A 23,676-nucleotide genomic window follows, 5' to 3' on the forward strand; every position below is an offset into this window, starting at 1 on the left:
TTAACCTCATTGAGAATTCTGCACTGTGCTCTTGCAGTCATCTTTGCAGGACGCCCACTCCCAGGGAGAGTAGCAACAGTGCTGAACTTTCTACACTTATACACAATTTGTCTTACCGTGGACTGATGAACATCAAGGCTTTTAGAGATACTTTTGTAACCCTTTCCAGCTTTATGCAAGTCAACAATTCTTAATATTAGGTCTTCTGAGATCTCTTTTGTTCGAGGCATGGTTTACGCCATAATGACCATCGTTATGTTTGGAGGGAAAAAGGGGGATGCTTGAAAGCCGAAGAACACCATCCCAACCGTGAAGCACGGGGGTGGCAGCATCATGTTGTGGGGGTGCTTTGCTGCAGGAGGGACTGGTGCACTTCACAAAATAGATGGCATCATGAGGGAGGAAAATGATATGGATATATTGAAGCAATATCTCAAGACATCAGTCAGGAAGTTAAAACTTGGTCGCAAATGGGTCTTCCAAATGGACAATGACCCCAAGCATACTTCCAAAGTTGTGGCAAAATGGCTTAAGGACAACAAAGTCAAGGTATTGGAGTGGCCATCAAAGCCCTGACCTCAATCCTATTGAAAATTTGAGGGCAGAACTGAAAAAGAGTGTGCGATTAAGGAGACCTACAAACCTGACTCAGTTACACCATCTCTGTCAGGAGGAATGGGCCAAAATTCACCCAACTTATTGTGGGAAGCTTGTGGAAGGCTACCCAAAACGTTTGACCCAAGTTAAACAATTTAAAAAGGCAATGCTACCAAATACTAATTGAGTGTATGTAAACTTCTGACCCACTGGGAATGTGATGAAAGAAATTGATTTATTTCTGCTTCTTTTTCTCTACTATTATTCTGACATTTCACATTCTTAAAATAAAGTGGTGATCCTAACTGACCTAGGACAGGGAATTTTTACTAGGGTTAAATGTCAGGAATTGTGAAAAACTGAGATTAAATGTATTTGGCTAAGGTGTATGTAAACTTCCGACTTCAACTGTATGTGCTGTAGAATCGGCACATTGAAAATCTCTTCCCAACTATTTTGTAACCTGTATGGTGCAGCTGCCAATTTTTGGGTCCTTAAATTAAACCGGTATACTTGTTTTATTTATCATAATTTTTCTTTAACCACTTTTGGTATTTAATGTAGGTCCAACATAAGTTTCTTAATTTTTCCCCCTTCCACTTGCCTTTTCCATTTTTCCAGTAATGCTGCAATCACTTGGTTGTAATTTTTTATAGAGCAGACATTTCCATATAGTTTTGTTAGCTGCATGTGTGACAACTCCCCCCGTCCTATTTATGATAGATGGTGCCGACAGAGATAGTTTCCTAAGAACGCGAAGAGAGGAGACCATGCTTGAGACCCAATCACTGGACACTTTAATAAATGGATCACCAGTCACTTTAAACAATGCCACTTTAATAATGTTTACATGTCTTACATTACATGTATATACTGTATTTTATACCATGTACTGCACCTTACCTATGCCACTTGGCCCTCGTTCATCCATATACTTATATCAACATATTCTCATTCACCCCTTTAGATTTGTGTGTATTAGGTAGTTGTTGGGGAATTGTTAGATTACTTGTTAGATATTACTGCACTGTTGGAACTAGAAGCGCAAGCATTTCGCTACACTCGCATTAACATCTGCTAACACTGTATGTGACCAATACAATTTGATAATATCATTAACAAAAAGGTTACCGTTTTTATTTTTCTCAAAAAATATAAAAAATGTTTTATCAAGTAGTATATTTGTGTTTAACCATAATATTTGTTCTGTCTTTTCTAATGGATTAATCTGAAATTGCAACAAGCTTTCTATGGCTTGTTTTAAAAATAGGGATATTTTGGAAATTAGTGACTCATTTCAGCAAACTAGGGATTTGAACGTAAACCATTTTTTTAAAATCAAAAAGCATTTTTGGGGGGCAGAAATACCTTATGGAACATGAATTTTCATGTGCCTTAATAACAAACTTGTATGCCATCTGTAAATTCAAATAAAATTGTGAAATTACAAGTCTAGTTGCTTTAGGCACGGAAAAAGTCAGGAGCCTTCCCGCTAGCCATGATTGGCTGAGATAAATGGATGGGCTGGACATGCTGAGAGATGAGTTCGGATTGGTCTGCCATGTAGCACGCTTCAGTCTATAACATGAGCTGCTCAGTATGAGTAGGTAATCCTTTCTAACGCAGCTTTTTTGATCGATATCACGAAGAACTGCAAAAGTGTTGCTCTCCACTTTCTGGAGGACAGAGTTTTGAAAATCAGCGGAATTCCCAATGGAAGAAAAGTATGATAGCTAAGAGATGGAGAAAATTCTGGTGTTTGACTGCAAATATGCGGAGGGAGTCGAAAAGAGAACAGTCTGTTACAGAAGTCACAGAAGGCTATTGTATAAAACATCTGTCTCCAGATTACATCTTCAAACTAAGGGAAACCATTGCATCCGTGACAGAGAGGGAGAAGAATTTATCCATGTATAAGGGTAAGAGAGTTTAGCTAGTTACATAAGATATACGTTTCTAATTTTGTCAGAAAGTTGTTTTCATTGGAAGTTAAAGCGTACTGTTAGCTAGCTAGCTAGCATTGTGTATAATAGTATTTGTATCTCAGAGCCAGTTGCATTGCTAGTTGGTTAGCTTGAGCTACCTGTAGATTCATGCAGGGTATTAAAGTTATGAGTTGGGATTATGGAAGGCTGGACAATTGAATGAGTCAAAATTAACCCAAGGCTGAAAAATGGCAAAAGAACATTAGCTAAGCTGGAACACTAGCACGAGGCCATAGCAAATGAATGGAATCAAACGTTCGCAAAGCCTGTTTTGACTGGAGTGACGGTTAGAATTCCATTTTGCCTAAATGGCACCAAAAAAATGCATCCCTTTCTTTTTACCACTACCATTTGTTCTTAGGACAAAAATGAAAAATAACTTGTGTAGAAAGTAAAACATCCGCACCTCAATTATGCCAAGTGTGCTTATGTCTGCATAACGAGGATGTAGGGGAAAAAAGTCCAGAAATAGTCAGAAGTTGACTAGCGTTTGATGACAACGGAATACACTGCCCAGCCTTACATAATTAGAAAGAGGAGATTCTCTTGATTAAAAATGGTGTCCGACTGGTGTCCGACTAAATTACACATTGCGAGATATTTGGCGAAATAGACATACATACACTACCATTCAAGTTTGTGGTCACTTAGAAATGTCCTTGTATTTTAAAGAAAATGACATTTTTTGTCCATTAAAATAACATCAAATTGATCAGAAATACAGTGTAGACATCGTTAATGTTGTAAATGACTTGTGGCTGGAAACGGCTGATTTTTTATGGAATATCTACTTAAGCATACAGAGGCCCATTATCAGCAACCATCACTCCTGTGTTCCAACGGCACGTTGTATTACCTAATCCAAGTTTATCATTTTAAAAAGGCTAATGTATCATTAGAAAACCCTTTTGCAATTTTGTTAGCATGGCTGAAAAGTGTTGTCCTAATTAAAGAAGCAGTAAAAAAAAATAAAAATAAAAAATAAAATTCAACAAAAAAAAAACTGTCCTTCATTGGACTAGTTGAGTATCTGGAGCATCAGCATTTATGGGTTCGATTACCGGCTCAAAATGGTCAGAAACAAAGACCTTTCTTCTGAAACTCGTCAGCCTAAACTTATTCTGAGAAATGAATAGCCAAGAAACTGAAGATCTCGTACAATGCTGTGTACTACTCTACACAGTTGGCGTTAAAATACACCAGCTATGCTATTTTGGACCACCAGGCTGCTGATATCATGCAGCCTGTAGTTTTTGTGTTTATATTTTTTCATAACAACAATGACAAGTTTGACGACAATAGAATGTTCATGATGTCACTGCAACAACTGTCTACAGACATGTCGATAGACGTAGTATAAACCAGCTTCTAATCTTCAAATCTTTGGTTGTTTAATACACTACTGTACTCACTGTTTAGCACATGGCCTCACATGTGAATCCTTACAGAGATGGGTGGGGCTAAGGCTTAAGAGGGTGTGAACGATGCTGAACGTGTACAAAACGCTGTGAAGTACTTGTAGTTAACGGTATCAGTAATGTTAGTTCATCATAGCTGAGATGTAGCTCCGCCCACTGGTGAAGTGGAGCAGAGCATGCTGGGCGATCTCTAGCTCAGAGAAGAAGATAAACTGGAGAGAAGTCAAGTCAGAGAAAGCTCCAGCCACCCGTGTTTTCCCACCAGTTAGTTTCATTGTGTTAGCCAAGGTCAGTGTGCGTCCTTATTACATATCTTTCAGGTGTTTATGTCTCTGCGACGTCATATTTATGGTTACACTAATTAGTAGATTCTACTGAGAGCTAGCTATTGTGATCTGGCTAGCTCTGTTATGGTGGTTAGAGCATTGGGCCAGTAACTGAAAGGTTGCTGGATCGAAACCCGAGTTGACAAGGTAAAAATCTCTCATTCTGCCCCTGAGCAAGGCAGTTAACCCACTGTTCCCCGGGCACCGAAGATGTGGATGTCGATTATGGCAGCCCCTCAGACCTCTCTGATTCAGAGGGGTTGGGTTAAATGCGGAAGACACATTTCAGTTGAAGGCATTCAGTTGTATAAATAACTAGGTATCCCCCTTTCCCCCCATATAATTTTGGACATTTAACCCTGTATTTGTATAGGATAATGTCCCCAAGTGCGTTGTTTATATGCCCTGTAATTGTATACGTGTAGGGTAAATCATTATATGGGTATAACATTGCATTTCACTGTTTAGAGGTATTCAAGTTCATTGTAGCCCTGTACTGAAGATGGTGCTATGCTTTGTAGTACAAGTGCGGCAGCACCCTTTTGATCTCAGATTAGTACACTTAGAGTCACGTTTTATTGTGCTGTATGTTATTGCCATGCAAATTGTTTATAAGAGATTGTATTCTGTCATTCACCATCTTTATTTCTCTCTTTCCCCCCCCCCCCCCCACACACACACACACACACACACACACACACACACACACACACACACACACAGGTTGAAGCAAGTTGCCAGACCACTAAGTACCTTAGCAGATCCATACTATATACACTGTGCGGTGCTGTTCCGTGCATGTGCATCTTCAGCGTTATTACACCACCTCAACTGGAATCCTACCGGTCTGTCATGTGCCTTTACCAGCACATGGGAGCAAACACAAAGTAAAACCTAACCTAAAGAATATACATTCCACCAAGTCCTCACTTACAGAATGGGTGTAGACAAAGAAGAGCTCTCCAGTAGGTGTACCAAAACATTCAAGAGCCAAAAGCGGGGTTACAAGTTTAAAAAGTTATTCAAAGCAGAATTACTTTCCCATTTTTCCGCAATTGTAGTGTATGATATACAATTTTCTAGCTCCGAGTCTATTCATTTATCTAATATAAAAAACACAATTTCAAATTTTGCTACATAATACCAAATCAAGCCGGTCGGTCACATTTCATTTTCAAATAACTTAAAGTGAAAGGTTGTAATCAGAATAAAGGGAAAAAGGCAAATTTTGAATGAGTTTGGAATGAACTTTTGTATGACTGAAGCATTTAGTGAGAGGTTCAATACTTTCATATTTAATAATTTCAGCCCTCCGAATTCATATTCATTATATAAATAACCCTGTTTAATATTGTCTGGCTTGCTGTTCCAAATAAAGTGGAATATGTTTTGCTCATATAATTAAAAAAAAAAACAAGTCGATCGGTGTGGGCAGGGCCATAAGTAAAAATAGGTAAACTGGGATATGACTAAAACATTTTTTTTAAATCAGGTTGATTTTTCCATAAAACAAAAACAGGCATTTACCTTTCCATGGTAGCAAGAGCTTATCTATTTTTGCCAACTTTCTGATTAAATGTAGTGTGAGTGTATTTCGGGATATGAATACAGAGTATGACCACTTCGCCGTCAGACCATTTTATTGGTAAACTACACAGTAATGTAAAAGTTGTATTTTTTAACGATCCAATAAATAATATGGTACACTTATCATAATTTGGTTGTAACCCAGAGGTTAGACAAATTATCTAGATCCTTTATGAGGTTGTGCAGGGATACAAGTTGTGGATATAAAAGAAAACATGAATCATCCACGTACATTGACACCTTTGATTTTAAGCCCTGGATTCCAGCCCCTTATTATTGTTGGAGCTCATTTTAATATCTATTTGTTATGTAGTGGACAACATCGTTTCACTCCTCGACAGTTGAAGACTTTCTGAGAAGTATTCATTATTTACCACACAACTTTAACCCATTGTATAAATTAAAATAGTCCAGGCATTTATATATAAATTCTAGTCATACTTTATCGAATGCCTTTTTCAAAGTCAGCTATGAATACCAGGCCTGGTTTCCCAGATTTGTCATAGTGTTCTATTGTTTCTAATACTTGTCTTCTATTATCTCTTACGTATCTTCCATGTAAAAAACCTGTCTGATTAGGATGAATAATATCCAACAATAACTTTTTAATTCTATGAATTTTGCTATTTTTTTTGCATCACATCATTGAAGTGTAAGGGGCCTCCAGTTCACAGGTGTCTCAGAAGCATGTGTGCGTGAGAGAGCGACAGCAAGAAAAAGAGAATGTGTGTAAGCAAGTGTGGCAGACATGCAGGTAGAGGACACAGACATAGGAGGGGGCCTTGGGGCAGGATTAATTGCCCCTGGCACACAGGAAGGACAGGGGATAAATAGCCCTGGCAGGCAGTGTGGTGGTTGGGTGGGATAGGGAGAGGGGAGGAGTTACAGAGGGGTGCGGCCGGGGTTAATTAAACTCCGGTGAAACACTCTCATTCGTTATCTTGTTCATTTCATCTGCTGCCATGTTGCCGTTTTATCACTCATCCCTATCAGGACGTCATTCGGCTGATTGGGTTGACCCGTCTTACCCCTGCAAGGCACGCCTGTCTGCCACAGAGAATAGCAGGTCAGCTCAGGTCCTCTGAGCCCACAGTCAACTCTCACATATTGTACTGAAATAAGTGTACTTCAAGCACATTTTCCAAATGACCAGGATGATGACAACGGACAGTGCCGGCCAAACTCCCAAAAAACTCCTTTCCATAACAAGCGAAACGGGTGAGGAACAACCAGCAGCACGGCTCTGCTCCAAGGGTGTATACTGGCTCCATCTGCTCTAGAAGAGTGTACACAGCAGAGAACCTGCCCAATCAGATCAGCAAGCAGGGCAGGAAAACAAGTGATTACACCATATCAAAGAAAACATGGTATTTTCGACTCCATTAAGTTCCCCTCACACTGTCGACAGTGTTGTGCTTCATGATTAATCACGTGTAGAGCCAGCAGCAGCTGAATGGCCTACAGGAGGCATCAACAAGACACCTCAGGAACTCTGGAGGAGCTAGTGAGAGAGCTAGGAACTGTATCACAGGGGTATTGATTTGGTAGTGTTGCATTGGAGTGCAGTAGTAGTAGTCGTAGCAACAACAATGTAGTAGTGTGGTATTATGGTTGTGAAGGGTTCTGTCATTTCATTTCAAATCAAACTTTATTAGTCACATGCGCCGAATAAAACAGCTGTAGACCTTACAGTGAACTGCTTACTTATGAGACCCAAACCAGCAGTGCAGTTTAAAAAAAAAAATACAGATAAGAATAAGAGATAAAAGTAACAAGTAATTAAAGAGCAGCAGTAAACAAAAATAACATACAGGGGGGTGCCGGTACAGAGTCAATGTGCGGGGGCACCGGTTAGTTGAGGTAGTATGTACATGTAGGTAGACTAAATTAAAGTGACTTTCTCATTTGTGCAATTTAGAAAGCATTCCAATTGCCACATTAAACAAAATTATTCAGTGTGGTAGGTAAAGCAGTGCATGAATAGCAGCAGAGGGTAGAGCTCTGATACATTTGACGGAAAGGAGACTAGTGAGAGCAGATGGTGGAGAGGAGATTGCTATTCTATTCTGGCTCTGTGGTGGTTGGCCTCTGCCACTGGTGGACATCAGCTTGGAACCAATCAGTCCTTAGCATTCTTGGACGGTCTCTTACCCCACGTCCTTCCAAACTTCCTACCCACTCATGTTTAGGAGGGAAAGCGATGACTGTGCAGTGCTGTGGACAGTCTGCCTTCCCTTTCTCCCTCCCTCTGTCCCCCTCTCTCTCCCGTTATGTCTGCTCCCCCTTTTCATGCTGAAAGAGAGCCAGTGCAGACTGACCTTCAACCACACCCACAGGGAACCAAAGGAAAAAAAGGCAGAAGAGAGACAGAGAGAATGAAACTGGAAGGCATGAGAAGGGAGAGAAAGAGGAGGGCTGAGAGAAAAACAAACAAATTGAACCAAGGGAATGGAAAACCTCTGGAAGCCAGTGGAGCGAGAAGCTGATTGTGACAAGAATGATGACTCTCCTTCCCCTTTCTCACACACAGAGACGAGATAATAAAAAAAGGGAGATGGTTAAATGAGAGAGCCTTTGAGTTTAGATGTAACGCTGAGAAGGTGGAGATTGATATGCATATGCATCCACTTAACGGAACACACAATGACAAGGTGAAGCAATGCATGCTCCTTGACTATCAAAATAATGTCAAACATCAAAACCCCATGCATTCCTAAACCCTTTAGGCCACAAGGCAGCCGGCTGGGACTGTTAAATCTACAGTACAACAAGAAACAGGATGGTTTTGTTGTGTAACTAAAGACGGTAAGAAACAGAAGGGGTCTAATTAAAGTAGTAACATCTGTGCTTTGAGATGTGTCCATAGGCTACAGGCATCTCTCGCTCTACTTGGCTCCGTATATCTGAGTGCATCCCGTATATATTTCATTGAGGGCGGCACTGGAAGGGCAATCAAGGCTGTAACCTACTTCCATGTAACACCAATCCATTACGCTAGTTTTCTTCAAAGTGGCATAATGATGATTACCATAACCGATGGACATAACTGTGGGCTGCTAAATTTATGCAGCGGTACCCTCGGTGTGTTATGATTTCACTTAAGGACCAATGGAATGATCTGAATTTTTTTTAACTCCGCCCACACGGGGCACCGGGCGATGCAAAACGAACTCACCCAGTGAGAGAGGACGAGGCGGGGAGCCGAGAGTATGTAACCTGCCTACAAATTAACACCGCAATCATAAACTCTAGCGGCGAGTTTCCTCATGTTTCTCTCTCGTGTCCTCGAGGTTTGCCTTACTGTCGATACTTATCTGGCCGTCTATTCCTGATCATCTTTCCGAGTCAAGCAGCCGTCTACTTCTGCGCTACTTCGACAGCTCACAGAATACCGAGCCCGGCGAACAAGCCCGCACAGCTCCTTCCCGAATAACTGGATCTTCGGCTGCCAGACCGGAGACCCAAGGTGTCAAATTCAATGCGAACATACCAAGAGATGGAGAATTCTGCGCCCACGATGACAGTGGGATAACTGTGCGAAATGACACGTTTATCTGATGACCGAAAAAGCAAAAGCGGCTTGACGTTTTAAATCTTACAAACTCGAAGATGGACAATTACTTTCCCTATTTTATCAGTACGATAAGATCGTCATAGCAGAGTGGGAGTTTATTCAAATATTCCGACAGACACACAGCATTATAGGACTAACACAAAGCAACCGATGTGAAGACTAATTTAGGAGTCACAGATTATACATTTTGGGCTTTAATGTTTATCCAGGGACCGTTCGAGTTCGACTAATAGGCGACGTGGATCTCAATCAAGCCAAGAGGAGCAGCGAAGAACGCATGCTTTGGGTAACTAGCTATCCACCACTTTGAAAGAGTTGAATTATGTATGCACGTATTAATAAAGTGTGATTATGTAACAGGTGGTGCATCATTAAAATGTACCATAAATAAATGAGTGACTAGGTGTTAAGTGTGTGGCTCCAACATAATGGTAGATAAAATCGCCCATAGAGAGGGCATTGAAAACAGATTTCTGTTGAAATTATCATTTTTTTTTTTGGGGGGGGGGGGGGGGTCAATTTGAGGTACATGCTCCAATACCTATCCAACCTCTACACATGTAATAGCTGTTCCCATAGGCGTACAAATGCCTCGAGACTTCAGATGTTACTGCTGGACGGCAACTCAGTCACCTGGATGAGACACGATTTGCCAATACTATTCCATTAGTTGGACGTTTTTTCCCCTCCAGGGTTTACCTCCATAAATGAATTTAGTTTAATTTTAGACAAATCCTTCTTTCTCTCTCTCACACATAGCCCTATATACCCTTTCCTTGTACAACTTAGCCCAGTCTAGCCATCTCCCCTCCTGCTGGGTAAGATTACATTGGATTTAGTTTGTATTAAGACAAATATCCAAGGGATGTTTTTATATGAATTATAAGTCTAGAGCAATTAATCTTCCTCTTACCTGCCTCCCAGCGCACCTGGCAGACCACCAATATTAGAGAGGCAAACAGACGAGGTGTGTGTGTGTGTCTCCGTGTGTGTAAGGGAGCTCATTTGAAAGCCATAACAGATTACCTGGGTGATTGGCGAAAACACTTCTTTCTTCACAATACACACGACACGCATAACAAACAAAAAGGAATTATTTTTGTCCTTGTACACCTTCGGCTGAAAAATCAACAAAATGTTTTCCTGTCCACCTTTACAGGCCCATTCCTTACACTTGCAGCGGAATCCCCTGAATCAGCCTGTCAGTTACAGTACGGCTTTCTAATGATAGGGATGATGAATTTGGTCATTATTGATGAGCAGAGTGGACATACGGAAGTCATCTGGGCCGCTCACTCAGAACAAAATCAATGTGCGTTGACAAGCCGTCACAACACAAACACAGGCTGACAGAGGAACGCCAAGGTTCCAGGGTACAATTTAAGACGCATATAGAATTGCCAACAGGCGTGTTGGGAATGAGAAAGGCAAACACACTGTCTGGGTTGGCAGACTACCTTTCTCCTTCCACTGACTGCAGTTGGGGGAGGGGGGGGGTTGTTCAGATAAAACACAATTTTCAATTCCAATATTCTCACAGTCAACGGATTGGTACACTAGAATCCATTCAATTCCAGCACTGATAATCAGGTCGCAGTGAAACAAAAAAAGCCCTGTATGATAATCAGATATTAGTGAAGCTGACATTTGTGCCCCTCCTCTTCGTTTCCTCACCATACCCCTAGGAGGATTAGTCAGTTAGTCTAGGTCTTTTCCTCACCCATCCATTTTTCACTCCTCTGTTCCAGATATTAAAGTGTTTAATTTCTTCTGATCCCTGGTGATGAATACATTTAAATCTATTCATACACAGAGCAGGCGTAAGATGCCGTGTCTTTTTTAGCTGCCTGCGTCAACATCTTTCTGTCTGCAGCTTCCTCTTCATCACTTTTGGCTTTCCTCTCATCTCCCCTCCAACTCTCTCCAAGCAGAGTTAATTTATGAACTATTACCATCATGCAGTAATACTTTATTAGGCATGTAGACAGCCAAGAGCATATCTCTTACTTTCAATCCCCTCTCCCAAGCCTCTCCTGCAGACCCTTTGACAGTCCCTCTCGCTCAGTGGATGACAGGGCTCAGATGAGTGGTGCATTGAAAAGATTGATGCCTGTCGTCAGTCAGAAGCAGACATAAACACACGTTATTAGCTCTGTTCATTTGTTCCCTTATGGCCGCGGAGCCCACAATCGTTTCACTCGATCACACACTCAAATGTTGCCATTATGGGATATCTGAGGTGGTAATGATTTCATATTAAAATGCCAGATCTCACGGAGGGGTTGACACCCTCGGCCGTGCTAGTCAGATGGCCGACACCCCTCAGCTCTCCTGGCTCCTCAATACGATAAGGAAAGGCATGTTTGATTTCACCGTAAAGTCTGATAATTTCACACTCCCAATCAACACTGGGGTTTTATACTGTTCACTGCTGAAATATGGCACAAAATTAGCCAATTAGAATGGATTACACACACACACACACACACACACACACACACACACACACACACACACACACACACACGTGTTCATGAACACACAAGCAATTACCGTCAAAAACATCTCAGAACAAATATTAATAAGAGACGTTATTAATATTCGGCCCAAATGAGAAGGCAATTTTCTGCCAATTTAAGACTGCGGCAGGCAGCAACAATGAGAATCAAACAGGCCGAGTAAACAGGAAGGGGAAAAAAAAGATTTACTGCACTTTAACACAATTAATTAATAATGAATAAGGTAAGACCACCCAAGCAAAACACCATGGAAGGAAACCTGGGTAATACTCAAGAGTTTTAGCCAAGGTGCCCGGGAGGGGGTTGAATGAAACTCATAGTTGAAGAGCTTCATTTAAATGAAAAAGCCGCAGAGGAGTGAGAACTAACACCTCTCCTCAGGATGTATGACCAGGAAGAACGATCTCTGACCCAAAGCTCACTGCTGAACTGGATTCAAAATGATCTTTATCCATAGCAACAAGCAAAAAAGAATGACTAGCATCACTTAAGGTGACAAGAGTCGTGAAGAAAGCTTTTGTCTATCATGCAAGTGAAATTCACTTTGGTAAATGAATGAGGTCAGAGTCTAGACCGGAACAAAACAAGTTCCTCTATTTTGTATTATTTCCCTTCTCTCAGCTTTGTCATGTTTCTGTGTTCTTCTCCCAGGCATGGTGCCTACGCCCCAGGTGTGCGTATCAACCCTGGTCACGGTGAGCACCATGGCAGTGGTCGACCTCTACCTGCTGGAGCAGAGCATGCTGGGAGCCCGTGGCAAGGCCGGGCCCGGCGTGTGGCCGTGCACCGCTGTGTTGCTAGGTGACCTGGGCTTCCTGCTGGCTCTGCGTTTCGTGTCGGCGGGAGTGGTGTCTGAAGCGCGCTCGCCTCGCCGAGGCTTTGCCAACGCACTCTGGTTCCTCTTCCTGTCCCTGCTCCAGCTCAAACTCTTCTTCGTCTGCCAGAACTACCGGACGGAACGCCGACCGCCCGACCCCCTGGCCAGGAAGACGCTCACCTTGCTGCTGTCGGTCTGCCTGCCCTCCCTGTTCCTCATCCTGACTGGGGCTGACAACATGACGCCCCTGCGGAGGAAGCAGGAAGTGCGGGGGAGGCTGCTCTGGGTGGTGGTGGACCTGCTGGATGTTCTGGACCTGCAGGCCGGGCTGTGGGAAGCCCACACAGGGGCCACTGACCTGGGGGTGCCCCTGTGGGCCGAAGGCCTCGTGTTCTTCTATTGCTACGCCCTGCTGCTGCTGCTGCCCTGCGTGGCCCTCACAGAGCTGGGGGCCGCTGCCCTGCCGGGACAGAGGGGGCCCCGTAAGGAGGCCCTGTACCCCTGGCTTAGCCTGGTCACCATCAACGTGTTCACAATGGCCCTCAGGGGCACAGGCATGCTGTGGTACAGGGACCCCCGGGTCTCTACAGTGTTCCTGGGGAAGAACCTACTGGCCCTGGCTGTGAAGCTGAGCTCTGCCTGGGAGAGGCACAAGCAAGGTGGGAGCAGGGGGACAGGGATGGGGGCCGGGGCGGGAGTAGAGTCAAGTATGGACTCCACCCTGGCAACCCAGAGCTCAGAGCAGACAGAAGTCCAAGCCCAAGGCAAAACCACCCCCAGGCCGCCCTCTCGCAACCACACAATGTCCCGCTCCCACAGCCACTCCGTGTCACACGTCAGTCTGGATCCCACAGAGACCTCTCTGGGCCCTTCCTTCATCTCCCATGAACTCTAGAAACTGTCCAGACTGAGACAGCTTAACAGCTGAAGCCAAGCTATCGGAACTCCCCAGTCAGGGAAGCATTTAGCACTGAAGAGTGAAGACCGTTGGCCTCACACAGACGAACAAACTAAAAACAACACGTACACCCCATGCTCTGTGAACCAGCCAAGGCAAACACATCAGTAACTCATTCAATTAGCTCACTTTGGTTAAAGGGATGATTTATCCACCCCTGGGTCCTGACAGCCTGTAGTATTTGGTTATCTGAGGGAGAGAGAAGGCTCAGGGCTGGGGCGGAGTGAGAGATGTACAGCGAAGAAGTGCCTCGCTTTTCAAGGAGCTACAATCCTCAGTACTGGTTCCACTCAGACATTACCATGGTGTGAGTCAGTGTGTGTACTGTGAAAGCTCTTCCACAGCTCTCATCAGCTACACCTCCAGGACAGCTTCTAAACTGTAATAAAGTGTTTCATACTCACAGGCTCGGACACTTCATTGGCCATGTGCGGGAGGGTATTGGCAGGCTGTCACCACAACATTGGAGAAGACAGGATCAGAGGCTGACCATTCACAGTTAGAGGGCCTCAGGGATATACTAGATGTCACTAACTTTCAAAACATCCACTGCATCAAAGCAAATGTGTTTACCCTTTACATATTCAGTGAAAACTTCAGCATTTCTTTGTTGAAGATACGGGCCGATGTTATAGATCGGGAGCTGCTGGGGTGAAGCCCGCCACACATCTGAGGCAGGCGGTGCAATGTGTGAAGAGAGAGTGACAGACAGCGGAACAGCTATCATTTATCACAATTAGACTAGCAGCACCTGCCTGATAGGCGTGCAGTGATCCTTCAGCCAGCCGTCTGGCTGCTGGTCCGGCTTCACTGTCGAAACCTTAAAGCCTGCAGATGTGCTAAAGTTTGTGTGTGTGTGTGTGTGTGTGTGCGTGCTGAGCAATTCATCATCATATTTTTTTCAATTATTAAACAACTAATTGAGCAACATCAGTTCAATTACTTGAATTCCATTTATTTTTTTGTGTGAGCCCAACACGCTGTTTCTCAAATCATTCACGAAAGAAATCAAGTCAAGAACTATGTGGGATGCTAGGCTGAAGGGTGTTGTAGTGTTCACTAAGCAAATATTTAACTTAGTTCAGCACAGAAATGTGGTAATTAACTACACTGACCATAATCCACTGCGACAATTTTTTCACTCGCCAAAATCAGCCCAATGCATTTCTATGGGCTTATTTTGAAGCTAAACTTGCAACCTGCCTTCCCGCCTTTGGGACAACACCACCCCTTGTTTGGGCGGCGACATGAGCATATCACCATTATATACAGATCTCTGGACGGATACAATTTTATGCCTGCTACGTTAGGTTTAGATATACACAGACCGTATGAGAGAGGAATGTACACAACGAGGAGAGGGACAGAGACAGTTCAGGAAAGTATGCCTTATCTACTTTGAAGAAGTAGTAAAATGATTGTCAGACAGCTCTGCAGCATACTTAGGCAGGCTAGCTAAAATAGGATGACTAAAGACAGTCCAGTATGAGGAGAACATAACAGATGGCCTGGCTGGCTGACTGCTATTGCCTGAGCAGAGATGAGATTAAAAATGAAAGGAATTAAAAAGAATAAAGCAGTCAAATAAAACAAAAGCAATATAAACAACTGAAATATTGTATGTCATAGTCATTTCCTATTTTTTTATTTTTTATTTCACCTTTATTTAACCAGGTAGGCAAGTTGAGAACAAGTTCTCATTTACAATTGCGACCTGGCCAAGATAAAGCAAAGCAGTTTGACACATACAACAACACAGAGTTACACATGGAGTAAAACAAACATACAGTCAATAATACAGTAGAAAATAAGTCTATATACAATGTGAGAAAATGAGGTGAGATAAGGGAGGTAAAGGCAAAAAAGGCCATGGTGGCAAAGTAAATACAATATAGCAAGTAAAACACTGGAATGGTAGATTTGTAGAGGAAGAAAGTGCAAAGTAGAAATAATGGGGTGCAAAGGAGCAAAATAAATAAATAAATACAATAGGGGAAGAGGTAGTTGTTTAGGCTAAATTATAGATGGGCTATGTACAGGTGCAGTAATCTGTGAGCTGCTCTGACAGCTGGTGCTTAAAACTAGTGAGGGAGATAAGTGTTTCCAGTTTCAGAGATTTTTGTAATTCGTGCCAGTCATTGGCAGCAGAGAACTGGAAGGAGAGACGACCATAGGAAGAATTGGCTTTGGGGGTGACCAGAGAGATATACCTGCTGGAGCGAGTGCTACAGGTGGGAGGTCTACCTATTGAGGTCTACCTGATCAGAGACAATAGAATATTTTCAATATTTTGAATGCTCACCATTTGGGGCTTTGGAAGTTCCATTAATAAGCTCTGAAATCATAGTAACGTCATTATTTCGTAATGCATTTAAAAAAAAACTTTTTTATTTTATTTAAATGATCGAACCAAAACCGACCTCAAAAAGCACTAATCGCTCAGCACTAGAGTGAGAGAGAGGAAGTGCTGTTTTTAGGATAGGAAAGGGTCTATTCAATCTCCATCAGTGGTTCCTAATGCACTCCGCACCGCTTCTGCCTCCTCTAACCATTAATGCTCCTATTCACTGAAATTGGGACCCATTTGTCTAAATGCTAAGAGCTTATACACACAGCTTTATGCTTGATTTACAGGATGCGCTAAGAGACTAACACACACACACACACACACACACACACACACACACACACACACACACACACACACACACACACACACACACACACACACACACACACACACACACACACACACACACACACAGTTACCAGTAAAGCCATTCCTCCAGGGAGTTTCTCTGTAGTTTTGAGAGAGACGGGGAAACGTCGGGGATGTGTTCAGTTCAGTAGACCGGGAGTCCGGGAGTCCGCTTCGCTCTCTCTCTTTCATCTCTCGCTCCCTCACTCCCATTCCATTTCTAAACTACGCATTCTGGATGCACTCCCAGTTGGCCAACGTCTCTCATATTTCTGATATAAAAAGCAGTAACTGCATCGGCAACAGCTGCAGAAAATTACACCTTCCTTGAATTTGTTACACCTGTTAAGCCCCATGTACAATCCTCAGCATCTTCCTGAGGTCCTGAAGAGATATTAGTGGTCCCGCTCTTTTTCCTCCCCTCCATCCCTTCATTGGAGTGTGCCAATTTCACTATGGACTGTAATTATTCTCCCCCACCAAAGCTGTCAGTTCTTTCCTTTTGTATCTTGCGTCCCCTTTTATTTCTCTCGTTTGTTTAAATTTGCCCCGCAGCCGACAGCCTACCTCTCTGCGCTCTCCCTGTCAGGGGCGGTTAGTCAGAAGGGCAAGGGAAGAGGAGAGAGGGAAATTTAAGGGCCGAGGCCGGTGCCTAAAGCCTAGTGGCTGCCGACTGGCACTCATTTACCGTTTACCACACACACACACACACTCACTCAGCGCTTGATGGAGCAAGGGAGCAAAGAGAGAGGCAAAGAAAAACACACTGGCATGGCGTGCCGCAACACTGACATATGGCATACGAAACCACTAAGAGGGTACCTTTAGACAAACATACGGCTCGGCTTTGCCTGGATGCAACTCATCCCACCTCATTACTGCTCTCTCTACCACACAAAGGCATATTTTCCTAAGCTCGCCAACCCCCCACAGTGTGGCAGAGGGAGAAACTTAACCGAAGGAAGTCTAAATCATTCATCATAGCTCAGCCCTCAAAAGGACCCAACACTTTCTTTTTTTGGCAGGAACTTCCAAAGTATATTTCAAGAGCAACCGCCAACTGATGCACAAGAGCTTGACACTCCAAGAAATTCAAGAGAAGACATGTTAAGAATCTGACAGAGTTTCTCTTCTTGTTTGAAGGGAAATAGAATAGGAGAGACAGGAAGTGGAGTCTGAGCAGTAAGTTTACCTGTCCCAGGACAGGACCCAGAGGAGGTCCGGGAGTCGTCTGTCCTAACCTCATGATAGCCTGGATCAAGCCCCCCCCCCCCCCCATGTCCACCTTCTTCACGCCCTTGGAGACATCTTGGACATCCCGTTCTGTATGGAACGCCGTCTATCTGTCCGTCTGTAAGGAGAGAGAGACTACAGTGTAAGACATTTGAGCAGAAAAAGCTATTAGCTTCAAAAGACATCACCTTAAAACAACTAATTTACAAACATGATGGGCTCATTAAAATATCACACAGTCTAATCGATAGAAGACAACCCAGGTTTAGCCCGAGGGTTTCTACTTCATAGCAGTCTAGTAATTTAAAAAATAATTTGCCTTCGATCTCACTGCAAGTCACCTGGAGGGCGTTGTGTGGATCAGTGTGTCTGGGTAAAAAGCAAGGCCTTGGGAGAAGGACCCTTGGTACTGGCTGGATTTAGGGATTCTGAGATGAAACATGGGTTGCAGTCCAAATGTCTCCACTGTATCTAATCTGATACCACCACCGAACCAGTACACAGTATAGAACCATAGTAAGCTGTATGACTCATTACCATCATATGTCTCTGTACTGATCCCATCAGCAGAGGTAAAGGGGTCATTTGGAACCTAGCCAAGGCAAGGTCAGGTGGATAAGCATCGTCACTCTACAGTAAGGGCAGAGAGGGGTCTTCTTTTTCATTCCACCTTCAAATGCATTTACCAAATTACCAGTCAATTAGTGGAGTGGGGAGAGTGGGCTGAACTCTTTGCCCTGCTTCGCAGAAAGAGCCAGAACACATAAATAGCAAGCCTGTAGACTGTAATACCCACTTGGAAAAGACCACAGGTGTAAAACCCAAAGATCAATGGGTGTACACAAGAGACAAGTAGGGAGCTAAGGTTTAGCCGGGTGAAATTGGGTGAGACCTGCATTCAATAAAAGTTAGAACTTCGAAGGAGTGGAGAGGAGACGTAAAAACAATTCCGTTTGGGCAAAAAATGAGATCAACAAGAGCAGACACAATCTAAAAGACACAGCCTGGCACTTTTGATGATCCAAAGTAGAAGTTACCAATGAGAAGTTGTCGTTCTATGTACTGCAGCTGGGTTTGTTTAAGGGCAATTTTAGCGTTATGGACTTTACATTTGCACGCAAAATCTAAACTTTAATGTCTCACGGAATGGTTAGACAAAATAGAAATGAAACTCTGATGTGTGTCCATAGTACCCCTTGAGGGAAGTGTACCGTGCCTTCAGAAAGTATTCACATCCATTGACTTCTTCCACATTCTGTTGTGTTACAAAGTGGGATTAAAATGGATTTAATTGTCTTCTTGTCAACGATCTACACAAAATACTCTCATGTCAAAGTGGAAGAAAAATTCTAAACATTTGAAGAAAAAAAAGAAGAAAAACACTGATATACACTACATGACCAAGAGTATGTGGACACCTGCTCGTCGAACATCTCATGCCAAAATAATGGGCATTAATATGGTGTTGAACCCTCCCCTTTGCTGCTATAACAGCCTCCACTCTTCTGGGAAGGCTTTCCACTAATGTTGGAAGTGTTGCGGGGATTTGGTTCCATTCAGCCACAAGAGAATTAGTGAGGTCGGGCACTGATGTTGGACAATTAGGCCTGGCTCGCAGTCGGCATTCCATTTCATCCCAAAGGTATTTGATGGGGTTGAGGTCAGGGCTCTGCGCAGGCCAGTCAAGTTCTTCCACACCGATCTCGACAAACCATGTCTGAATGGACCTCGCTTTGTGCACGGGAGCATTGTCATGCTGAAACAGGAAAGGGTCTTCCCCAAACTGTTGCCGCAATGTTGGAAGCACAGAATCGTGTAGAATGTAATTATCATTGTATGCTGTAGCGTTAAGATTTCCCTTCACTGGAACTAAGGGGCCTTGCCCAAACCATGAAAAACAGCCCCAGACCATTATTCCTCTACCACCAAATTTTACAGTTGGCACTTTGCATTGGTGCAGGTAGCGTTCTCCTAGCATCCACCAAACCCAGATTAGTCCGTCTGACTGCCAGTAGGACTCTGGAGCAGTGGAAACACGTTCTCTGGAGTGACGAATCACGAATCACTCACTACAAAGTTCCAAATTACCTCTGGAAGCAACGTCAGCACAATAACTGTTTGTCGGGAGCTTCATGAAATAGGTTTCCATGGCCGAAACACTTTGTAGTGAGTGATTCGTGATGCGTGATTCGTCACTCCAGAGAACGTGTTTCCACTGCTCCAGAGTCCAATGGCGGCGAGCTTTACACCACTCCAGCCAACGTTGGCATTGCGCATGGTGATTTTAGGATTGTGTGTGGCTGCTCGGCCATGGAAACCTATTTCATGAAGCTCCCGACAAACAGTTATTATGCTGACGTTGCTTCCAGAGGTAATTTGGAACTTTGTAGTGAGTGTTGCAACAGAGGACAGACGAGATAGATAGATAGATTTTTTTTTATTTTTTTTACATATCTACCAATAGGTGCCCTTCTTTGCGAGGTATTGGGGAAACCTTCCTGGTCTTTATTTTTTATTTCACCTTTATTTAACCAGGTAGGCAAGTTGAGAACAAGTTCTCATTTACAGTTGCGACCTGGCCAAGATAAAGCAAGCAGTTTGACACATACAACAACACAGAGTTACACATGGAGTAAAACAAACATACAGTCAATAATACAGTAGAAAAATAAGTCTATATACAATGTGAGCAAATGAGGTGAGATAAGGGAGGTAAAGGCAAAAAGACCATGGGGGCAAAGTAAATACAATATAGCAAGTAAAACACTGGAATGGTAGATTTGTAGTAGAAGAAAGTGCAAAGTAGAAATAGAAATAATGGGGTGCAAAGGAGCTAAATAAATAAATAAATAAATAAATAAATAGCGTAGGGGAAAAGGTAGTTGTTTGGGCTAAATTATAGATGGGCTATGTACAGGTGCAGTAATCTGTGAGCTGCTCTGACAGCTGGTGCTTAAAGCTAGTGAGAGAGATAAGTGTTTCCAGTTTCAGAGATTTTTGTAGTTCATTCCAGTCATTGGCAGCAGAGAACTGGAAGGAGAGGCGGCCAAAGGAGGAATTGGCTTTGGGGGTGACCAGAGAGATTTACCTGCTGGAGCGTGTGCTACAGGTGGGTGCTGCTATGGTGACCAGCGAGCTGAGATAAGGGGGAACTTTACCTAGCAGGGTCTTGTAGATGACCTGGAGCCAGTGGGTTTGGCGACGAGTATGAAGCGAGGGCCAGCCAACGAGAGAGTACAGGTCGCAGTGGTGGGTAGTATATGGGGTTTTGGTGACAAATCGGACGGCACTGTGATAGACTGCATCCAATTTACTGAGTAGGGTATTGGAGGCTATTTTGTAAATGACATCGCCGAAGTCGAGGATCGGTAAGATGGTCAGTTTTACGAGGGTATATGTTTGGCAGCATGAGTGAAAGATGCTTTGTTACGAAATAGGAAGCCAATTCTAGATTTAACTTTGGATTGGAGATGATGTGAGTCTGGAAGGAGAGTTTACAGTCCAACCAGACACCTAGGTATTTGTAGTTGTCCACATATTCTAAGTCAGAACTGTCCAGAGTAGTGATGCAGGACAGGCGGGCAGGTGCAGGCAGCGATCGGTTGAAGAACATGCATTTAGTTTTACTTGTATTTAAGAGCAGTTGGAGGCCACGGAAGGAGAGTTGTATGGCATTGAAGCTCGTCTGGAGGGTAGTTAACACAGTGTCTAAAGAGGGGCCAGAAGTATACAGAATGGTGTCGACTGCGTAGAGGTCGATCAGAGACTCACCAGCAGCAAGTGCGACATCATTGATGTATACAGAGAAAAGAGTCGGCCCAAGAATTGAACCCTGTGGCACCCCCATAGAGACTGCCAGAGGCCCGGACAATAGGCCCTCCGATTTGACACACTGAACTCTATCAGAGAAGTAGTTGGTGAACCAGGCGAGGCAATCATTTGAGAAACCAAGGCTGTTGAGTCTGCCGATGAGGATGTGGTGATTGACAGAGTCGAAAGCATTGGCCAGGTCAATGAATACGGCTGCACAGTATTGTTTCTTATCGATGGCGGTTAAGATATCGTTTAGGACCTTGAGCGTGGCTGAGGTGCACCCATGACCAGCTCTGAAACCAGATTGCATAGCGGAGATTATGATTGAATCGGTGTTGGAAATTCACTGCTCGACTGAAGGACCTTAAAGATAATTGTATGTGTGGGGTACAGAGATGAGGTAGACATAAAAAATGATGTTAAACACTATTATTGCACACTGTGTGTCCGTGTAACTTATTATGCACGTTATTACTCCTGAACTTATTTAGTCTTGCCATGACAAACGGGTTGAATACTTGACTCAAGATATTTAAGCTTTTCATTGTTTATTAATTTGTAAAAACTTCAAATGACATAATGCCACTTTGTCATTGAGTATTGTGTGTAGGCCAGTCAAATTTTTTTGTTATTTAATCAATTTTCAATTCAGGCTGTAAGACAACCAAATGTGTAAAAAGTCAAGGGGTGTGAATTCTTTCTGAAGGCACTGTGTACAGTATACGCAAATAAGCAGACTTCTAAATATTGGAGAAATTAAGCAAATAAGAAGCATTATAGACGTTACATGAAACATAAGCTTTTTGGGGAGACTGAACACATTAGCAAAAGTCTGAGGTTGTAAGTCTTAGATCAAACCATGGATAGCAATTTCAAAAGCAATGGACATTCAAATGTCTTGGTCAAAATATATCATAACACATTTGTCATATGGAAGGTTTTTAAAATGGTCAGCAGATGGTATAGTACCTAGGATTGCATAATTACAGGTAGCCAGAAAAGTATACAAGGCCATACACCACACCCTTACAGGTATTTCTTTTTCTATCTTTATACATATAAAAATGAACCTTTACCAGTTGAAGCTAGACACAAATACGACTTTGCATGACGATTTTTCTGAAATATTGTAACAAATTACGCAAATTAGACAATATACAGTGGGATCCTAAATTATTCACACCCTTGATAAAGATGAGCAATAATGACTGTATAAAATAATTCAAATACTGAGATATAATTTTCCCATTCTTTTCCATAAATTATATTATTTCATACTAAAGCAATTGCTCAGAGTAAGAGATTTTGTTTAACAAGTAATACTTTTCCTCAAAAATGTAGGGGTCACCCCTAAAAGATTATTAGAAAATAAGAACATGTTTAGTATTTGGTCCCATATTCCTACAGTAGCATGCAATGACTACATCAAGTGTGTGACTACAAACTTGCTGGAAGCATTTGCAGCTTGTTTTGGTTGTGTTTCAGATCATTTGTGCCCAATAGAAATGAAAAATAATGTAGTGTCATTTTGGAGTCACTTTTATTATAGACAGGCTATTTCTAAACACCTCTACATTAATGTGGATGCTACCATGATTACGGATGAGTGAGAAAGTTAGAGGTTAAAAGATCATACCCCCCAAGACATGCTAATCTCTCACCATTACCAATAACAGGGGAGATTAGCATGTCTTGAGGGTATGATCTTTGACCCTCTGTATGGATGTAGTCATTGCGTTATAGGAATATGGGACCAAATACTAAACTTGACTACTTTTCAACTTTTAGGGGTGTTAATCATTTTGGCCCTACCTTTGAGGGAAAAAAGTATTACCTGTTAAACAAAATCTCTTTCTGAGCAATTGTATTAGTATAACAACAAATAATTTCCCAAAAATTGAGCATACAATATAGCTCAGTATTGGAATCATTTATTTTATACAGTCATTATTGCTCATCTTTGTAAGGGAGTCCCTAATTTCAACCCCCTGTACATGTGCCTGCTGTACACTACCAATCCACTTTTCTGGACACTGGATGAAGTCAATATATTTTGTGGGGCTTTCAGTTTAAAAAGACACTGCAGGACTATTCCCAAATCGTTGATAAACACTTATCTAGTACTGCCACGTATGAGAAATTCATTTCAGG

General features: G+C 42.7%; 1 protein-coding gene and 1 non-coding gene across 2 annotated transcripts in view; one reads left to right on the top strand and one right to left on the bottom strand.

Annotated features, from left to right (window-relative positions):
* LOC106611752 (uncharacterized) overlaps window positions 1-23,676 on the bottom strand; it is a 67,393-nt gene that overhangs the window by 24,635 nt on the left and 19,082 nt on the right. Inside the window, exon 2 of the transcript XR_014378796.1 lies at window positions 17,672-17,830. This is a non-coding gene — a transcript (uncharacterized LOC106611752). The remainder of the gene's footprint in view (window positions 1-17,671; window positions 17,831-23,676) is intronic.
* Window positions 9,270-15,474, top strand: LOC106611751 (transmembrane protein 121). The gene is made up of 2 exons (XM_014212295.3): window positions 9,270-9,773; window positions 12,658-15,474. The coding sequence occupies exon 2, from the start codon at window positions 12,660-12,662 to the stop codon at window positions 13,716-13,718; it is 1,059 nt and encodes a 352-aa protein (XP_014067770.2). The 5' UTR covers window positions 9,270-9,773; window positions 12,658-12,659; the 3' UTR covers window positions 13,719-15,474.

This window comes from Salmo salar, chromosome 09 (genome assembly GCF_965601325.2).
Source record: "Salmo salar chromosome 09, fSalSal1, whole genome shotgun sequence".
NCBI lineage: Eukaryota > Metazoa > Chordata > Actinopteri > Salmoniformes > Salmonidae > Salmo > Salmo salar.